A 16,522-nucleotide genomic window follows, 5' to 3' on the forward strand; every position below is an offset into this window, starting at 1 on the left:
CTAGTAATGCACAATTGTTTTTGTCAGTAAATTCAGGGCTGGCACATTCCTATTAAATGGCTTCCTTACCACTTAATCACTCTCTCACAGGTTCAGTGTTATGCTAAGAGGTCTAGCAAGCTGGAAGGCTTTTCACTTGTAAGTGAATTCCTGGCCTATAGAAACTGCAAGCACCTGTATCTGCAGAGGTGCAGGTAAGTGTAGTGGGAGAGGCCCTTTCCCAGCTAACCCTGGTGAACTCCTGCCATCTTATTGCTCACCTCTCCAGGGATGGGAAGAGAAGAGTAGTTGAGCACTAGGACCCAGGGAAGGCATTGCATCTCCTTGCCTCTTATAGCCACCCAACAACCCACTTGTTGGAACTAACTCCTGGGTTCTGTCTATCTGAGCACATATGTCATTCCCCCCACTCCCCCCCAAACAAAACCACCACCTCTTCTGCCATTCCTTCCTCAGCAACAGGTGCTCTCTTGAAGGCTGGGTCCCTGTTAATTACAACTGGCAGAAGCATCAGACAAACCCTTGGAAGCCTGGAGCAGGAGCACCAAGTCAGTATGATGGTGTGCCAGACAGATGAGCTCTTCCTTTAGTATTTAAAAGCAAACATACCACTGTGCTTTAAAGTTTCCCAGGGAAAAAAATTGAAAGCAAAAGGGATGACAAGGACACAGCCCCTCAAGCACTTTTCACACATCAAATAAAAAGGTCTCTCCCCTGTGTTCTCCTCCTGACATGCCTTTGTTTATTCATCCCAAGCCTGTAGGCACATGTCTTAGGACACACCCAAGTTTACCACTGCGGTGTAAACAGGTGTAACTACATGTGAATGACTCATCTGTTGGTTTGTCTGCCTGGGCTCCTCATGCCACGAATCAATGTCATTTTCTATGGAAAGCTGTTCTTCCGAAGCAAGAACAAACCCATCTGGCAGAGTGATGTAGGGGAGAGATGCTACAGGTTTACAAGAGAGGCATTACACAGCTGACTGTCTGCTCATTTATCTATCCCAGTTATGTGGCGCCTGGATTCTGGTGTGGATAGCTAACTCTGGGTATGCGCTGTCCATCTCCCTTACTTGTGTGTGTGTCTATTTCTCACCTCCTCCTCCTCTGTGTTGTCTATTTTTATTTCCCCCCTGGCTAAATTCAAGGTTATGTGTTCCTTTCTATCTCACTGTCTGTATAGTCGCGCTCCATGGAGCTCGGCACTTGTACGTTTACAAAAGCACCACTGCACTACGGATGATGTTAAAACAGACCGCTTGCGGGGAATGACTTTCCTTCTAGTGCCCCCTTACACTGGCAGGGAGGGCGTCGGGTGTTGGAGTAAAATTTCCCTTTTCCTTCATTCCTCCCCGTCAGGCCACACTGTGAATTCCTCACTCACATCCGTTAGCAATTATTTGCATGAGTTGTCGTATTGATTTCAATGTGAGAGCATGTGCGCACCACTGAGCAAAGAAGCTAGGGGTATTTTATAGAGCAGGGTTTCAGGCTGCCCCCAATCTCTGTAGCATCTGGCTCCACACTGAAAATTCTGTAATAAAGACAGTGTTCCCACCCAAGTGATTAGAACTCATGCCTACATCTGTGATGGGCATTCTGAGTCGGCCAAGGGCCGACAAAATGCACCATCCCAAGCCAAAGGCAGAGAATTGGAGCCACCATGCAGCCCTGTCCTGAACTCAGCTGGTCCCTGCCATGCCATGTGGGCCATGTGGGATTGAAGTAAATTGATCTGGGTAATTACGGAGGAGGTATTCCCTACTGCTCCCCAGCTCCAAGACTCCTGTTTACGCACCAGCCTATTGGAGGAGTGGCAAGGAGACCCTGCCTGCAGTGCACACACACAGTGTGAATATTTGTCCTCCACAAGTTTTAAACAAACATACAGAAGTTTTTCTTCACACAGCACATAGTCAACCAGTGGAACTCCTTGCCAGAGGAGGTTGTGAAGACCAGGACCTTAACAGGGTTCAAAAAAGACCTAGATAAATTCAGGGATGCTAGGTCCATCAATACATATTAGTCAGGAATGATGTCTCTAGCCTGTTTGTCAGAGGCTGGAAATGGATGACAGGAGAGGGATTACTTGATGATTACTTGTTCCGTTCACTCCCTCTGGGGCATCTGGCATTGGCCACTGTTGGCAGACAGGACCCTGGGATACATGGACCTTTGGTTTGACCCAGTATGGCTGTACCCCACCCCTCCCAGTATAGAACCACTACCCTGATTAAGTAGTAGAGAGAGTCACCCACAGTAGTGAATGACATATAAGCATGACTTTGTGCAGGCTTTGACCTTAGCATCATGAATTCATCAGTCCTCCGAGGTCTATGAGTCTGATTTCTTGTGCACTCAAGGATCCCCCTTAAATCAGTGGAGGATCTGGGTGTGCAAGGAATGCTGATTCGGGGCCTAACGCTGCCTGTGCCCGAAAAGCAGGGAAGCCTGCTCCTTGGGTGCGTGCCATTGCTTTATGCCCTCTCTGTGTTTTCAGTCATATACAAAACGTCTGCTGCAAAGCCTTTGCTGAGCTTTTCTCCTCAGAGGAAAGACACTAATTTTAGTATTTGACCCCTGAGCGTCGTGTCATTATTTAGCCGGCAGACTCACCACAGGACGCTGGGTTCTCGCTGCTTCAACAGCACATGGTTCATCTCCCTGTCGCACGCTGACAGACGGGCCCCGCCGTGCCGCAGCTATTGAACTACCCAGCACCCTCACCCCCGAACCTGCCCTTGTGCTGGGGAACAGCAACACATGACGAGTTCCTGGGGGGGAGGGGGGGAGACACAGGAATGAGATTTTAATTGTTTTACAAAAGCGCCAACAAACTGATTGTGAGCCAAGGCGCATCAGAGGTAACTAGGAAGCTGAGGCACTTAGATGGTGGACAAATAAAAAATCCATGCTTCTTTCTTCTGAGGACAGATTGTTTGGAGAATTCAGATGTCGGCCCTTAAAATCCCTGGTGCGCTTACATGGAAACGGGGTAAGGGAAATCAGAATGGGGTACACAAAGGGGGTCAGTAAGGGGAAACGGTCCCTTGGGACTGGATAATTACTCCAAGCGGGGCACTTTTCTCACTAATCTCACAAAGGAGAGGAGATATACATGGAATCAAAGGAAAAAAGTGAACGGTAATGTGGAATTCTACCATCAAAACTTCTATGTGGCTTTCTATTATCTTCTGCATGCTAAGTAGGATCTCTGTGCTTTTTTAAAATACACCGATTTTAATAGATAATTTCATGAGGTTAGCTCCATAAAAGCTATTAGCCAGGGTATAGAAATGGTGTCCCTGGCCTCTGTTTGGCAGAGGCTGGAGAAGGATGGCAGGAGACAAATCGCTTGATCATTGTCTTCGGTCCACCCTCTCTGGGGCACCTGGTCTGGCCACTGTTGGCAGACAGGACACTGGGATAGATGGACCTTTGGTCTGACCCCATACGGCCGTTCTTATGTACCGAGCTAAACTACTACATGACTGGTTTTGCTTATACCCAGATAACTAAGACCAGATTTTAGAGCTGTGTACACAAAGTTTTTTTTCCTTTTTTTCTCAAAAGAAGTTTGGGGTTAGTCTGACAGTGCTCTTGCTACAGAGGTCATGGCCACATGCACATTTCTTCTTCACTACCAGGCCCCATGTGCTTTTCTCAACGCACACAGTTGATCCACTTAGACTTTTGTTCTTGGTGAAATGCCAGGCATTCCTGACCTATGTGAGCAAGCTGGAGGATTATGCTATAAAAAATATGACCAAAGAAATCCCAGTCTTGTCAAAGTGTTTCACGTCACACACATTTTGGTGAGCCAGCCCTGGGCTTAATGGCTTGGATTCTCCCCCTCCCCGGATTTATTGCTGTTGTTTACGTTTCCCATGAGTTAAAAGGATGTCTCCCACATCCAAATTGTGAAGTGAGTCTTATTGAATCATTGAAAATGCAATGAACAGATTTTATAGGAAAGAACCAGGAAAAGTAATGACCGACTATATGGTATTGGAGGCAGATAGTGTACCTGGATTCGTTCCATGATGGCAATAACATTTTGCAACAATAACACCTGATCGTAAGCCCAGTGCAGTCAGTGAAAAGATTCCCACTAACTTGAAGCCCATATACCACCTTCACGAGGGAGCTCTCACAAACCCTGGTAAAAGTGGGTAAACACTGTTCTCTCCTTTTTACTGGTGTAAAAATACAGCGGTGAAGGGATCTGCTCAAAGTTACATAGTGAGTCAGCAAAACAGCTGGGAATAAAACCCAGGCCTCCAGTCTAACAGCCCTGCACTCAATCCTCACAACCCCAGGAGGTAACAAAGCAACAACATAACTGAGTACCTGAGTCATTTGTCATTAGGCGCAATTAATCTGCAGTCACTGGCCTACTTGCCGTGTCCTTAAAGGGGCATAACTGTGGGGTTAGGCACTAGGTCACTGATCGGTTGAAATGTGAATTAATGTATCCACTAAGGCAGTGGTTTTCAAATGGCCGGTCGGAACTCACTACCAGGCCGTGGAATGTCAGGTGCCGAGTCTCATTGCTGCAGGGGGGGTCAGGTGAGCAGTGGGGGGCTAAGGCAGCTCCCTGCCTGTCTTGCACCACAGACTGCACTGCGCCCCAGAAGCGGCTGGAAGCAGGCCCGGCTCCTAGATAATACACAGGGCTCCATGCACCGCCCCGAGCACTAGCTCCGCACTCCCTTTGGCTGGGAACCTGCTGCCAGCTGCTTCTGGGGTGCAGCATGGTCTGTGGTGCCAGGAGATGCAGGAAGCTGCCTAAGCCCCCCTCCCCCATCCCACTGCACTGCAGACTGGGAGTCACTCAAGGCAAGCCCCTCCTGACCCAGCCCTGTCCCCCCAAAGCTGGAACCCCCTCCAAAGCTGTCCTCCTCAGCCCCACCCTGGAGTGCACACACTAGTCACATTATGTTGGGTCGCGGCATCAATAATTTTCTTCAACTGGGTCAGGAGAAAAAAGAAAGTTAGAAAACGGCTGCACTAAAGCAAGCAGGGAGTGGTTTGAATCACTGCCTGCAGAGTGTTCCCATGTGAAGGGAGCAATGCCGATTTACACGACCTGAGGATCTGGCCAAGTTTCTCTTCCCCTCCTCCCCCCGCCTTCCTCCCCTGTTCTGTTTCAGGAAAGACCATATGGTATGGTTAGCATGCTCTCCTGCTGCATGATATTGAAGACCCATATAGTATTGGGGGCCCTGATGTCCCCGACATCCCTGCACGTTATTTTGGGAAAATAGTTTCAGACAACTCACAATCCGATATCCGCACATAGCTGCGTACGTGCAAACTTTGCCTTGAAAATAAAACACAGACTGAGGGCAGGAGGTGAAGACAATCTGGAACAGCCCACGTCTCAGTGGAATTCTCTGAATATTCGATGGGAAAACACTTGCCAATAAATCAATCTGGTTTTTATTGCTTGCCATAATCTTTTCCAACAAGTGCTTGTTCCTCCACTGGCCAAGACTGAGTTGAGACTAGGAAAGAGACTTGAATCCACTAAAGGAGCAGGAGCCAAATCCACAAAAGGATCACGGGATGCCAAAGTCCAGATAAGCACCTGACAATAGCAGGGATAATAAAATACTTTTTAGGGGATGTATACACTGCAGTTAGACACCATGCCTGGCTTCGTCCAGCTGGCTTAGGTTGCCGGTTGGGGTTAGGTTGTTTGGCTTAGGTTGTTTCGTTGGGGTTCAAAAATTGTGGTTCCAGTCACAGTCCAAGGTCTGGGACCCTCATGCTCCAAAAATCGACACTGCAAAGAAACAGCCCTGCAGCACGGCCAGAGGCAGGATTTTAACTGCAATGCAGACATAGCCTTGGAGCCGATGGGTAAAATCCTGGGCCCGTGGAAGTAAGTGCGACAAGTCGTTACATAAGACAGGAAATAACTGCCTCTTTCATGGGGCCAAATAGGGAACTCATGTCTGATAAAATAAGATATGACTCTTTCTGGGAAATAGCGCATGGGAATATTTCTGCTCCTTTTTTAATGGGTGAGAGAAAACGGCAGGTAAACTTCAGCAGTTGCTCTTCACCCTCAAGCTCTCCCTGATATAAGACACCTTATGGCTCTGTCTTCTTGCCCTCTGGTCCATATGTCCCCATACGGGAGATAAATCGAGAAAAATAGGGGGGTGTTCCCTGCTCTGGTCAGCCTATGAACTACTGTTAATAGCACACACGGAACCAAAGGAGACTTTCCTCCTTGCTAAAACAGGGCAGGGCGGCTGTCAATGGGCCATGCTCCTGTCACACGCAGGCCTTTAAGTGCAGGGCATGCTGGGGATTGGGGAGGGGGGCAGGCGTGCTCTGTGTGGAGGGATTCAGGAGAGGGGAAGCTCATATCAGCCCCGCAGAGACGGCTGGAGTTTGGAGCAGTCTCTGGGGCTGCTCTGAGTTATGCGAGTGGCCCATTTTGACCCCCGCGGTAGCCCGCAATTCAGAGGGTGCTCAGGTGGCTTTCATACGAACGAGTTTCCTGCAAGCTGCACAGCTGCCCATTTAGCACCACACAGGCGCTCAGGGAGCTCTCCTGGGGCCCGCTACAGCTGGGGAACGGCCACCTCCCCCCTAGCCCCAACCTAGCCTGGCCACAGCCTGCTGCCAACCGTGGGAGGGCCTGCCTGAATGCGGTGCCTCTCTCCGATCCCGCACCCAACTGGGACAGCCTGGCCCCAGCGATCCTGCCCCACGGCCAGGGTGGCTCGGACCCAGCCACGGCGCCAGGATCTGGGAGCCAGGGCAGCCCTCCCACAGCTCCAATGGAGCCCCCGCTGGAACCTGCCTGTCCTGCATCCCCAGCTCTGGAGGTGCCACAGCTGGGTGAGGTGCCGTCCCCTCCCAGCCCAGGTGCTGCTGCCAGGAGAGAGAATGGGGGGGGAGGACCTGGGGGGAGTCCTCCCTCCTCACAGCAGTCCTGGAGCACCCACCTTCACACCAAGCCCTACCCTATAGACTGTGCCCCAACTGGAGTCCTCACATCCATACCCCAACCCTCTGTCCCAGACCTGAGCCCCTCATCCCTAGCCAGGGCCCTCACACCCCACACCCCACTTCCCCAGGCCTGAGCCCCTTCCCACCCTCCCTCTGGCCTTACACCTGCTATGTGGATTTTGCTATGTGCGCCGATACAAAGGCGATGGGTTTCCCGTCACCTCAGTGGCTCACAGTGCCTCCATCTCCATGAAAATATGGAACACATTATACAGTGTGGTACTGACAGAACAGTCACAACACTCGTTGCGCTCAGAGATGAGAACGACCAGAGGTACCACGGCTTACAATTTCCATAAGCGATTACATATTTCCATAAGCGATTTCAGTCCAAATGCCAAGAAGGACTAATTGCCCACGTGTAGACAGACAATCCATCGTGGCTGACTAGTCAGTAGGTATGGCGCTTGTGAATTCTCCTTCCTCGCTTTGCCTCGCTCATGAAGATAAACAGCATAGTGGGACTTGTTCACCAGGGGTCTGTGACATATGTGATACCCTATGTGTGAACAGGGATTATGCCTTTCATTGGATCAATTAGAGTTGACCACCTAGCTACATGGTAAAGCCAGAATTGATTTGCCCTAGGTCAGCAATTCTCCAATTGTTGTACTTGTGAGTCCTGTTGTACTGCGTGTGAAACCCCCGCCCCCCCATTATAAATTTTAGCAACATTGTTAACACCATTATAAATGCTGGATGCAAAGCAGGGTTTGGGACTCACGACACTCCCCCCCCCCCCGGTGCAATAACTTCATGACCCCCGATCGGTCCCAACCCCCAGTTTGATAACCCCTGGACTAGGTCATTCTTGGTCTGTTCTGTCAGTACCACACTGTATAATGTGTTCCATATTTTCATCTTGCATTTTATCTTCAGGGCATCTTTATATTATTGGCAGGCTTATGAAGGTTGGAAGGGGAGCCCAGCTGAGATGGCAGCAGCTAGTTTGTTAGGATAACAGCTGTTTGCTTTGGATACATATGTGGAGTAATTACCTGTAGATTTCAGAGGTGTGTGATTACATTTTTATGTCCTGACGTGAGAAATATGTTTTTACAGCCTAGATTTCCAGATCAGCTTCAACCTTCCTGGAACTGATCCTATTGTCAGTTCACACACAGAACTGCTGCTGAGGTTAATGGACACTTTCCATGGCAACTGTTGCTGGGATTACCCCCTTTGTGTGGTAGAAATGCAGACTATAACACGTGTGTATCATTTGAATGCAACATATAGGGCACACAAATATTTATAGTTGAGTTTAGACATGAAAGAGCTCTGCATACAGATCTGACCATGAAAACACAGATGATGACGAGACACTGCATAAGAACGGCCATCCTGGACCAGACCAAAGGTCCATGCAGCCCAGTACCCTGTCTGCCAAAAGTGGCCAATGCCAGGTGCCCCAGAGGGAGTGAATTGAACAAGTAATGATCAAGCGATCTCTCTCCTGCCATCCATCTCCACCCTCTGACAAACAGGCTGGGGACACCATTCCTTACACCTACTGGCTAATAGCCATTTATGGACTTAACCTACATTAATTTATCTAGTTCTCTTTTAAACCCTGTTATAGTCCTAGCCTTCCTCCTCAGGCAAGGAGTTCCACAGGGTTGACTTCAAAGAACACAATAACTGATAAGGAAAATCTGAAATATTTTCCTTGCATGTGGGAAAGGGATACAGTTGTGTTACAGTCTGTGGCTACACAAAAGCAGGAAGAAACTAATGGCAGGGGCCTCTGTTTATATGAGTTTCTTGTACAGTGCCGAGCACGTGGTCTCAAAGTCTGCTGGGGGCATCCAGGAATGGGTGGAAAGAACGGAAGTGAAGCCTGATCCGTGCATCATCTGTCACGAGGGGTGGAAGCGTTATCATCGGCTACGCGGCTGCTGCGCCTAGGAACTGCACGCACTCACCGCCCAGGCCTCCTCTGTACAAACACAACAAAAATGGCTTTACTGTTTGGACAGGGCAAAAATCCAACAAGGAGCATGCCACCAGGCTGACATGTAGCTCCGAGGGTTACACCCAGGTTTTAATGAGCTGGAATAATTGCACAAATGGTGCACGGTTCTCTCTGCGATAAGCTGCAATGCAGTGGAAGCGGCAGGGACAGTTTCATTTGAAATGAAGCACAAGACTGAAGTTATGAGGATTGTTTCTGACCTGGATATGAAGCCGCTGGGATATGTAGACATAAGGTCACAACTAAAGCCAACCCTGAACAGTGTAAAGTCATCGACCTCCACAATCCCAGGTTAGTTTTGCACAGCTAGGAAGAACAGTGTATAGTCTAAAATTGTATTGAAGCGGTTAGCAATCAAGTGTTATGTATGAATGCGCCCTGGAGATAATATGTACAGTATGAAGCCGGTTATGGGAAGAGATAGCTAAAGCACCAGCCATATTCCAAACGGCAACGGGCTATGTGTTATCTAGACCAGGGGTTTGAGCACTTGGGCCGCAGTCCCTCCAGGAAAAGACCCGATGAACCTGCAACACAATGTTTACTCTAACGCTCCCCAGCCACAGGGCCTCGCAGCTCCCATTGGCTGCAGTTTTCCATTTCCAACCAATCGTGGCTGTGAGAAGTGGCTTTCCCTGGAGGGTCCGTGACCCAAGTTTGAAAACTTCTGGTCTAGACAATATTATGATTAGCTGGAAGTCTGCGTTAGTCCGTCTTCAGTACCTGTAAGCTGTTTTTAAGCATTCAGGCTGGGCTTCTTTCTCATGCTGAGTAATAAGGTGAAAGGATTGCATGCTTATGAAACGTGTCCGTTTACTAAGGGTATGTCTACACTAGCCCCCTAGTTCAAACTAGGGAGGCTAATGAGGGCGACCGAAATTGCAAATGAAGCATGGGATTTAAATATCCTGCGCTTCATTAGCATGTTTCCGGGCGGTCTTCATTTTGGAAATTGACTAGCCTGGAATAACTGCCCGCATCTACACGCGGCAGTGAAACAGGAGGTCGAAGTAAAGCCCTTAATTCGAATTAGCTGTTAAACCTCATTGCAGGAGGAATAACAGCTAATTCAAGTTAGGGCTTTACTTCAAATTCCCATTTCACTGCCATGTGTAGATTCGGGCAGTTATTCCGGGCTAGTCAATTTCCAAAATGGCAACCGTCTGGGAACATGCTAATGAAGCACGGGATATTTAAATCCCAAGCTTCATTTGCAACTTCTGTCGCCCACATTAGCCTCCCTAGTTCGAACTAGGGGGCTAGTGTAGACGTACCCATAGAGAACTTTTGACAGAGATGACCCAACTGCAGCTAGCATGCAAATCGCATGCTCCTAACCTGACTTCCCAGTGCTTCCTCTAAATTCTTCCCTTCTGCAATTTACGCTCATCCCACCAAGTTGCATGCAAATTGCTACATGTCTAAGGGTGCATCTACACTGACCGTTATTCCGGAAAAACAATACTAGCATCCATACAGCAACTCAAAAGAAAATTGAAATAACGGAGGGCTTTTTTTGACGTTGACAAACCTCATTCCATGAGGGATAACACCTCTCCCGAAAAAGCTCTTTCGGAAGAAGGGGTGTGTGAACGCTTCACTTCTGCTATGTCAAAATAGCTCCTCCCCAATGCCATTCTAAGCTATTCCTCCCCCAGTGCCTCTTGGGGCACTAAATCAAGATAGAGTATCCACATTAGGGGAGCCTACCTTGGACTAGTTTGGAGGCTTCCCTGTAGTGTGGATGCTGTATTTCAAAATATGCTATTCCGGAAGATATCTTCTGGAATTGCTTTTCCAAAACAAGCTTGCAGGGTAGACGTACCCTAAAAGTTAACGGAGCTAGCCACTTTTCTTCCTAGAAACAATTATGCATCTTGAGCAACAAATTCCAAGAGAGGATGGCTAGAAACCTACTTTATCTAAAGTGGCTGCAGCAACCAATAGTCCATAATAAATAAAGGGCCAGAGGCTGAGCTAACGGTGGTGTTCGGAGGCTTTTTTTGAAAGAAAGGAAAATTAAATTATTCACTGTGCCAGTTTGATGCTGTGCCAGATGTACAAAAGTGACCTTTATGAGGAATGTCTCTGAGTCAAATGAACAGCGAACGGGATCATGACAGCTGGTTCAGGAATGAAATCCTGAGCTGGGAACTTAAAACGGCAGCTGTTTCACCCTATGAGCCAGCAAAGTCCTGGCTAAGTGTCTGCTAAAAAAACCAGCCCCTCTACTGTCTGTTATGAATGCTTTTCATCCAGGGGTATGTCTACAATGCAAAGCAAAAGCAAAAGGTGTGTTCTTAACTCAGCTCATCTGCAGTAGCTAACTTGGTTTCAAACAGCATTTAAGATGTAGCAATTGGGCTGTTCACCCAGGTTAGCAGCTCAAAATAAAGCCTACAGATCATATGGGGGTGGAAGACACCTTTTCTCACAATGTAGACATAGAGTAAGTTAGTGTATGTCTACATGTGCCCCCTACTTCGAAGTAGGGAGGCAAATGAAGCATACCGAAGTTGCAAATCAAGCCCGGGATTTAAATATCCCACGTTTGATTTGCATATTCCTGTCCGGTCGCCATTGGAGTAACTGCCCGTGTCTACATGCGGCAGTGAAACAGGAGTCCGATTTAAAGCCCCTAATTCGAATTAGCTGGTAAACCTCATTGCAGGAGGAATACCAACTAATTCAAGTTAGGGCTTTAAATTGGACTCCCATTTCACTGCCACGTGTAGACACGGGCAGTTACTCCGGGCTAGTGAATTTCTAAAATGGCGACTGTCCGGGAACATGCAAATCAAGTGCGGGATATTTAAATCCCGGACTTGATTTGCAATTTTGGTATGCTTCATTTGCCTCCCTACCTTGAAGTAGGGGGCAAGCATAGACATACCCTTACAGAAGCCACAAAGCAGTTGGGTGCACATCTTATATCATAGAGTAGGGAGATTTCTTGGACTGGAGGAGAAAATAGAGGGGTTAAATGATGAGGTGGGGGATAGGAGAAAAACAGATGGAAGACTCCGGGACTGAGAAGAACACTCCGTTATCAAGGCAATGGGTATAACAGGGAAATAAGAGCATGCAGTCAAAGCCAGTATGTGGTTTATGAGATGACTAATACCACAACTGCAGACCACCTGGTTCTGGCAGGACCACGTTGCTGACTGAAAAGAGGTGAGTACTGTGTACAATCTGATCCAGGGTCGGACAGCCAGCCAGAAAGCGATACTGTCTCTGTTTCAAAGTTACCGTCTGCAGAGGTTGGCACCACAAAGGGAGGCCAGTTCCTTAAAAGGTGAGTCGTTAAACTCTGTCTGCCTTCCCTGACAGCGTAATGATGCCTGCCATTACATACAAACTCTGTTTTCTCTCAAGGAGCTATTTATAGGATGGCAATGATGTTTACGTTTTTTTATTTTTATTTTTTTTTTTAATATCCATGCTTCAGAGTCTCCTTTGGTAGCTAGAAAACATGTTCTGTTAGCAAGAAATCACAGCATGTTGCAGGTCACAAGGGTGTTGGTGGCATGTTTTGCAGTGCACCCAATGTAGTGCACTCTTGGGTAAACCACAATACGCTTTATTTCTTAAATGCGTCCATATGTGCCTGAAATAGATAGCTTTGAGGATAATGCAGAAAAGGATAATTGGGCGGAGGGGAAGATCATGAGAAAAAAATGTTCCCATGTGCCTAAGTGACTTAGGAGAATAAATTCCAATTTCAGAAGTGAGTGATGCATCTTAGGACATTAAGCTTGATTAAGTCAAAGTTTTCCTACATGCCTTATGACCAGGTTTTAAAAACTAGGCATTGCTGGAATCACCATTGTGATGCCTCGCTGATTTAGGAGCCTAAATAGCAGTTTCAAAAGGATTTAGACACCCGAGTCTGAATTCTATCAATGCTGAGTAATGTTTATATAGCTTCAAAAACCTGGGCCTCGGTGATTTATGCTCATTAATCTTTCAAAAAAAATTGCTCCATGTTTCCAAAATGACATTGTAGTTCAGTATGAGGAAATACCATGTAATGGAACGAGAATGGGGCCATTTGTGGGTTGCTATGTCACAGCAGTCTGATTTTTGTCTTTCTAAAAGCAGGTGATAATTTCAGGCAATCCAAAAAGGCATAAACAAAAGGAGGCGGGAACTATTTGCTCCCATGTCAACTGCTCTGTACAACAACAGAAAAAAAGGAACGGACTGGGGATAGGTGAGGCCTAAACTCAGTTCAAAAAAGTTGAAATACACCTTTTGCGTACTGAAGGTCAAACTTTAAATCCAGCCAGGGTTATAGTTTGTGATCTGCATTTAGCCACAAGCCGAGTGATTCCATGTCACAAACCCCCCGAGTGTGATGTAAAATGATCCGTTAACAACCTCTCCTCATGAGGTTCCAACGATAAATAAGACTGTTTCACCCTCTGAGCCAGCAACGTCATGGCTAAGTGTCTGAATGAATTCTGGAAAAGTTTGCAGAGCATCTGCCTGCTTTCTGTTCTATGCTAGCCAGGATTACAAGCCATGTTCCCTTTAATCTTCTCCATCCACGTGCACGTTCTTTCCATCCTTGTGCAGAATAATTTTTATGTGAACTAAGGCATGTGCAAATGTGCACCACCAACAGAAACACAAAACCTAGCTGCGGGCACTCTGCTCACCAGCTGCACTCCTCCTGAGCGGCCTCACAAGTGTACAGTTTACCACAAACACGGGTTACCAATCTCATAAACACCAAAATCCAGACCGTGTGGGGACATACATGGTCACAATAGCTCTAGGCCAATTTGCACCACCTTGTGACATGACCCCAAATCTACAAATTAAAAGAAGGAATGGGCCACCGTTCTTATGCTGAAGATAGCTTATGTGTCAAGGAAATTGTATCCTACCAGAAAATAATGGAAAACTGACAATCAGAAAGCCACTCGTGCACCTCTTTGAAACAGAACTTTGCAAAAGTTCATCTACTTTTTTAAAAATAGTTCTGCTTCCTCAAGCTAGAGATGAAAGAGAAGCAGGAGCATTAGAGGGAATAAAAGTAATGCTTTAGGTAAGGTATAAGTGTGTGCCCTAGATGCAGATACAACTCTTTAGCAGAAGTCAGCCAAACTCAGCAGGCCGGCTCACCACTGGGGTAAACTGGTGCAGCACCGTTGACTTCAGAGCCAATTTATTCAGGCTGAAAACCTGGCCTTGCTTTTCAAGTCTGTTTCATACCTACATGTTCAGCCACTGAACCTTTCCTTCCATGTTCATTCCTTCTAGCCAACCCTATCCTCTGGATTGTGAAATCACAATTTATTGGATCAAACCAGAAACACTATTGCTACGCACCAAACAGCGAACCAGATTAGACATCTAGAAATTGTTCAACTGCATACAGTTTTCAACTTGTCTCTCTCTCTCGGTACACATATGGCTCCTTTATGCTAGTATCCAAGTGTATCAGTGTATATAGTCCACACACTCCACCGCCACTATGACTTATCTGCTATTTATAGGTGTTTTCCTTACCAGTCAAATTCTTCAGGCCAAGTTCCCTGAGTCCAAAATTACCATCCTTTCTGTAGTTAAGAAATATCTCCAAGGCATATCGGTCCTCGTAGAGTTTTGTCCCACGAATGATGCGTAGGTTCTCTAATGGGAGATACTCAAACTGATTCAAAGCCACCAGGACATATCCCGTGACTTCCCGGATAGACTGAAAGAGACAGAAACAACATGCATATTAGAAATACTTCACTTTTAAATGATAAGATGTTCATGATTTCCACAATACAACTGAGGTCTCTGTTGCTCCCTGAAAAGGAATTATGTATAAGACTGCGTAAAATTAATATGAAGTTTATATACTGATGTTGGCTTGCCCACCAGAAATCAAGGGCCAGTCTCGAGGTGCTTTCTGAAACATACGTTATTGTCTGTGCGCGCAAGTTTGATATTTTAAACAGTGATTTCTGGTAGAAATATCTGGTGATATATTTCATACCTGAGATTAGACTCTGGTTCTGAAGTTACATCATCATATAAATCCAGGAAGCACTGTGTAAGTATTAGAAAAGAGAGAACTGTTTTATTGTCCCAAACACACGTGTCGATCAGCGATGCTCCAATTTTCGGGAAAAGAACCTATTTCTGGAACTGGCAAGTTAGTGGGAGTGAATTTTGGCAGAAGAGATAGCTGGGACATCTGCACATAAGAAAGGGAAATGGACAAAAGAACTGGTTTGGAGGAGTTAATAAAGAAACCTGCACAGTTCTGCACTTTTGACTGTAAGTGAGACTTACTTTATTTTGAAATAAAAATCAACTTTTTTTTTGTCCTGCTTGAAGTGTTTGAAATTGGTCCATTTCACCTCACTCCACCCCCAACTATTTAGCAAAACATTGTCAAAAATAACAAGGCATTCTGTAGCACCTTAAAAACTACCAAGTTTATTTGGGCATAAGCTTTCATGGGCAAAAAGCCCCACTTTATCAGAGGGGTCTTGCGAAAGCGTATGCCCACATAAACGTGCTAGTCTTTATGGTGCCTTGTTGTTTTTTGCTGAAATAGCTTCACATGGATCCGCTCTGAAACACTGTCAAAACTGTTATCCCAATGGGCACCAAACATTTGGGCTACGTCTACACTGGCCACTTTTCCGAAAGGGGCATGCTAATTTTCAACTTCAGAATAGGGAAATCTGCAGGGGATTTAAATATCCCCCGCGGGATTTAAATAAAGATGTCCGCCGCTTTTTTCCGGTTTGGAGAAAAGCCGGAAAAAAGCGTCTAGACTGGCCCGATCCTCCGGAATAAAGCCCTATTCCGAAGGCTCTCTTATTCCTACTTCAAAGTAGGAATAAGAGATCCTCCGGAATAGGGCTTTATTCCGGAGGATCGGGCCAGTCTAGACGCTTTTTTCCGGCTTTTCCCCAAGCCGGAAAAAAGCGGCGGACATCTTTATTAAATATCCCCCGCGGGATTTAAAATCTCCCGCGGATTTCCCTATTCTGAAGTTGAAAATTAGCATGCCCCTTTCAGAAAAGGGGCCAGTGTAGACGTAGCCTACGGCTACATCTACACTGCAAGCCTCTTTCGAAAGAGGTTTTTTCGAAAGATACTTTTGAAAAAGCCTCTTTCAAAAAAGAGCATCTAGACTACAACCAGTACTTTCAAAAAAGCAAGCTGCTTTTTCGGAAGAGTACACCCAGGCAGTCTGGATGCTCTTTTTCGAAAAAGCATAATGTGCATTCAATAGCGCCTTTTTTCAAAAGAGCACTGTCAAAAAAAGGCATTATTTCTCATAAAAAAAGTTTTCCATGGTAAAAAAAACCTGCTGCAGTCTTTTGATTTACTTTTGAAAGAATGTGATAGCAGTCTAGAAGCAGGGGAAGGTTTTTTTTTTCTTCTTCGAAAAAAGGCCATTTTTTTTTTTAAAAAACCAAGTAGTCTAGACACACCCTTGGTGGATGGAAAACATGACTTGTATCAAAGGAAAACCACTTTCATCACATTTCAGAACATT

General features: G+C 46.4%; 1 protein-coding gene across 6 annotated transcripts in view; it reads right to left on the reverse strand.

Moving 5' to 3' along the window:
* The window catches only part of ERBB4 (erb-b2 receptor tyrosine kinase 4), a 923,012-nt gene that overhangs the window by 406,249 nt on the left and 500,241 nt on the right, over positions 1-16,522 (reverse strand). For all 6 annotated transcript variants that reach the window (XM_075933933.2, XM_075933937.2, XM_075933934.2 and 3 more), the window contains exon 3: positions 14,527-14,713. In XM_075933933.2, coding sequence (XP_075790048.1) covers positions 14,527-14,713 — 187 coding nt within the window. The remainder of the gene's footprint in view (positions 1-14,526; positions 14,714-16,522) is intronic.

This window comes from Pelodiscus sinensis, chromosome 7 (genome assembly GCF_052426305.1).
Source record: "Pelodiscus sinensis isolate ZL-2025 chromosome 7, ASM5242630v1, whole genome shotgun sequence".
NCBI classification, from domain to species: domain Eukaryota; kingdom Metazoa; phylum Chordata; order Testudines; family Trionychidae; genus Pelodiscus; species Pelodiscus sinensis.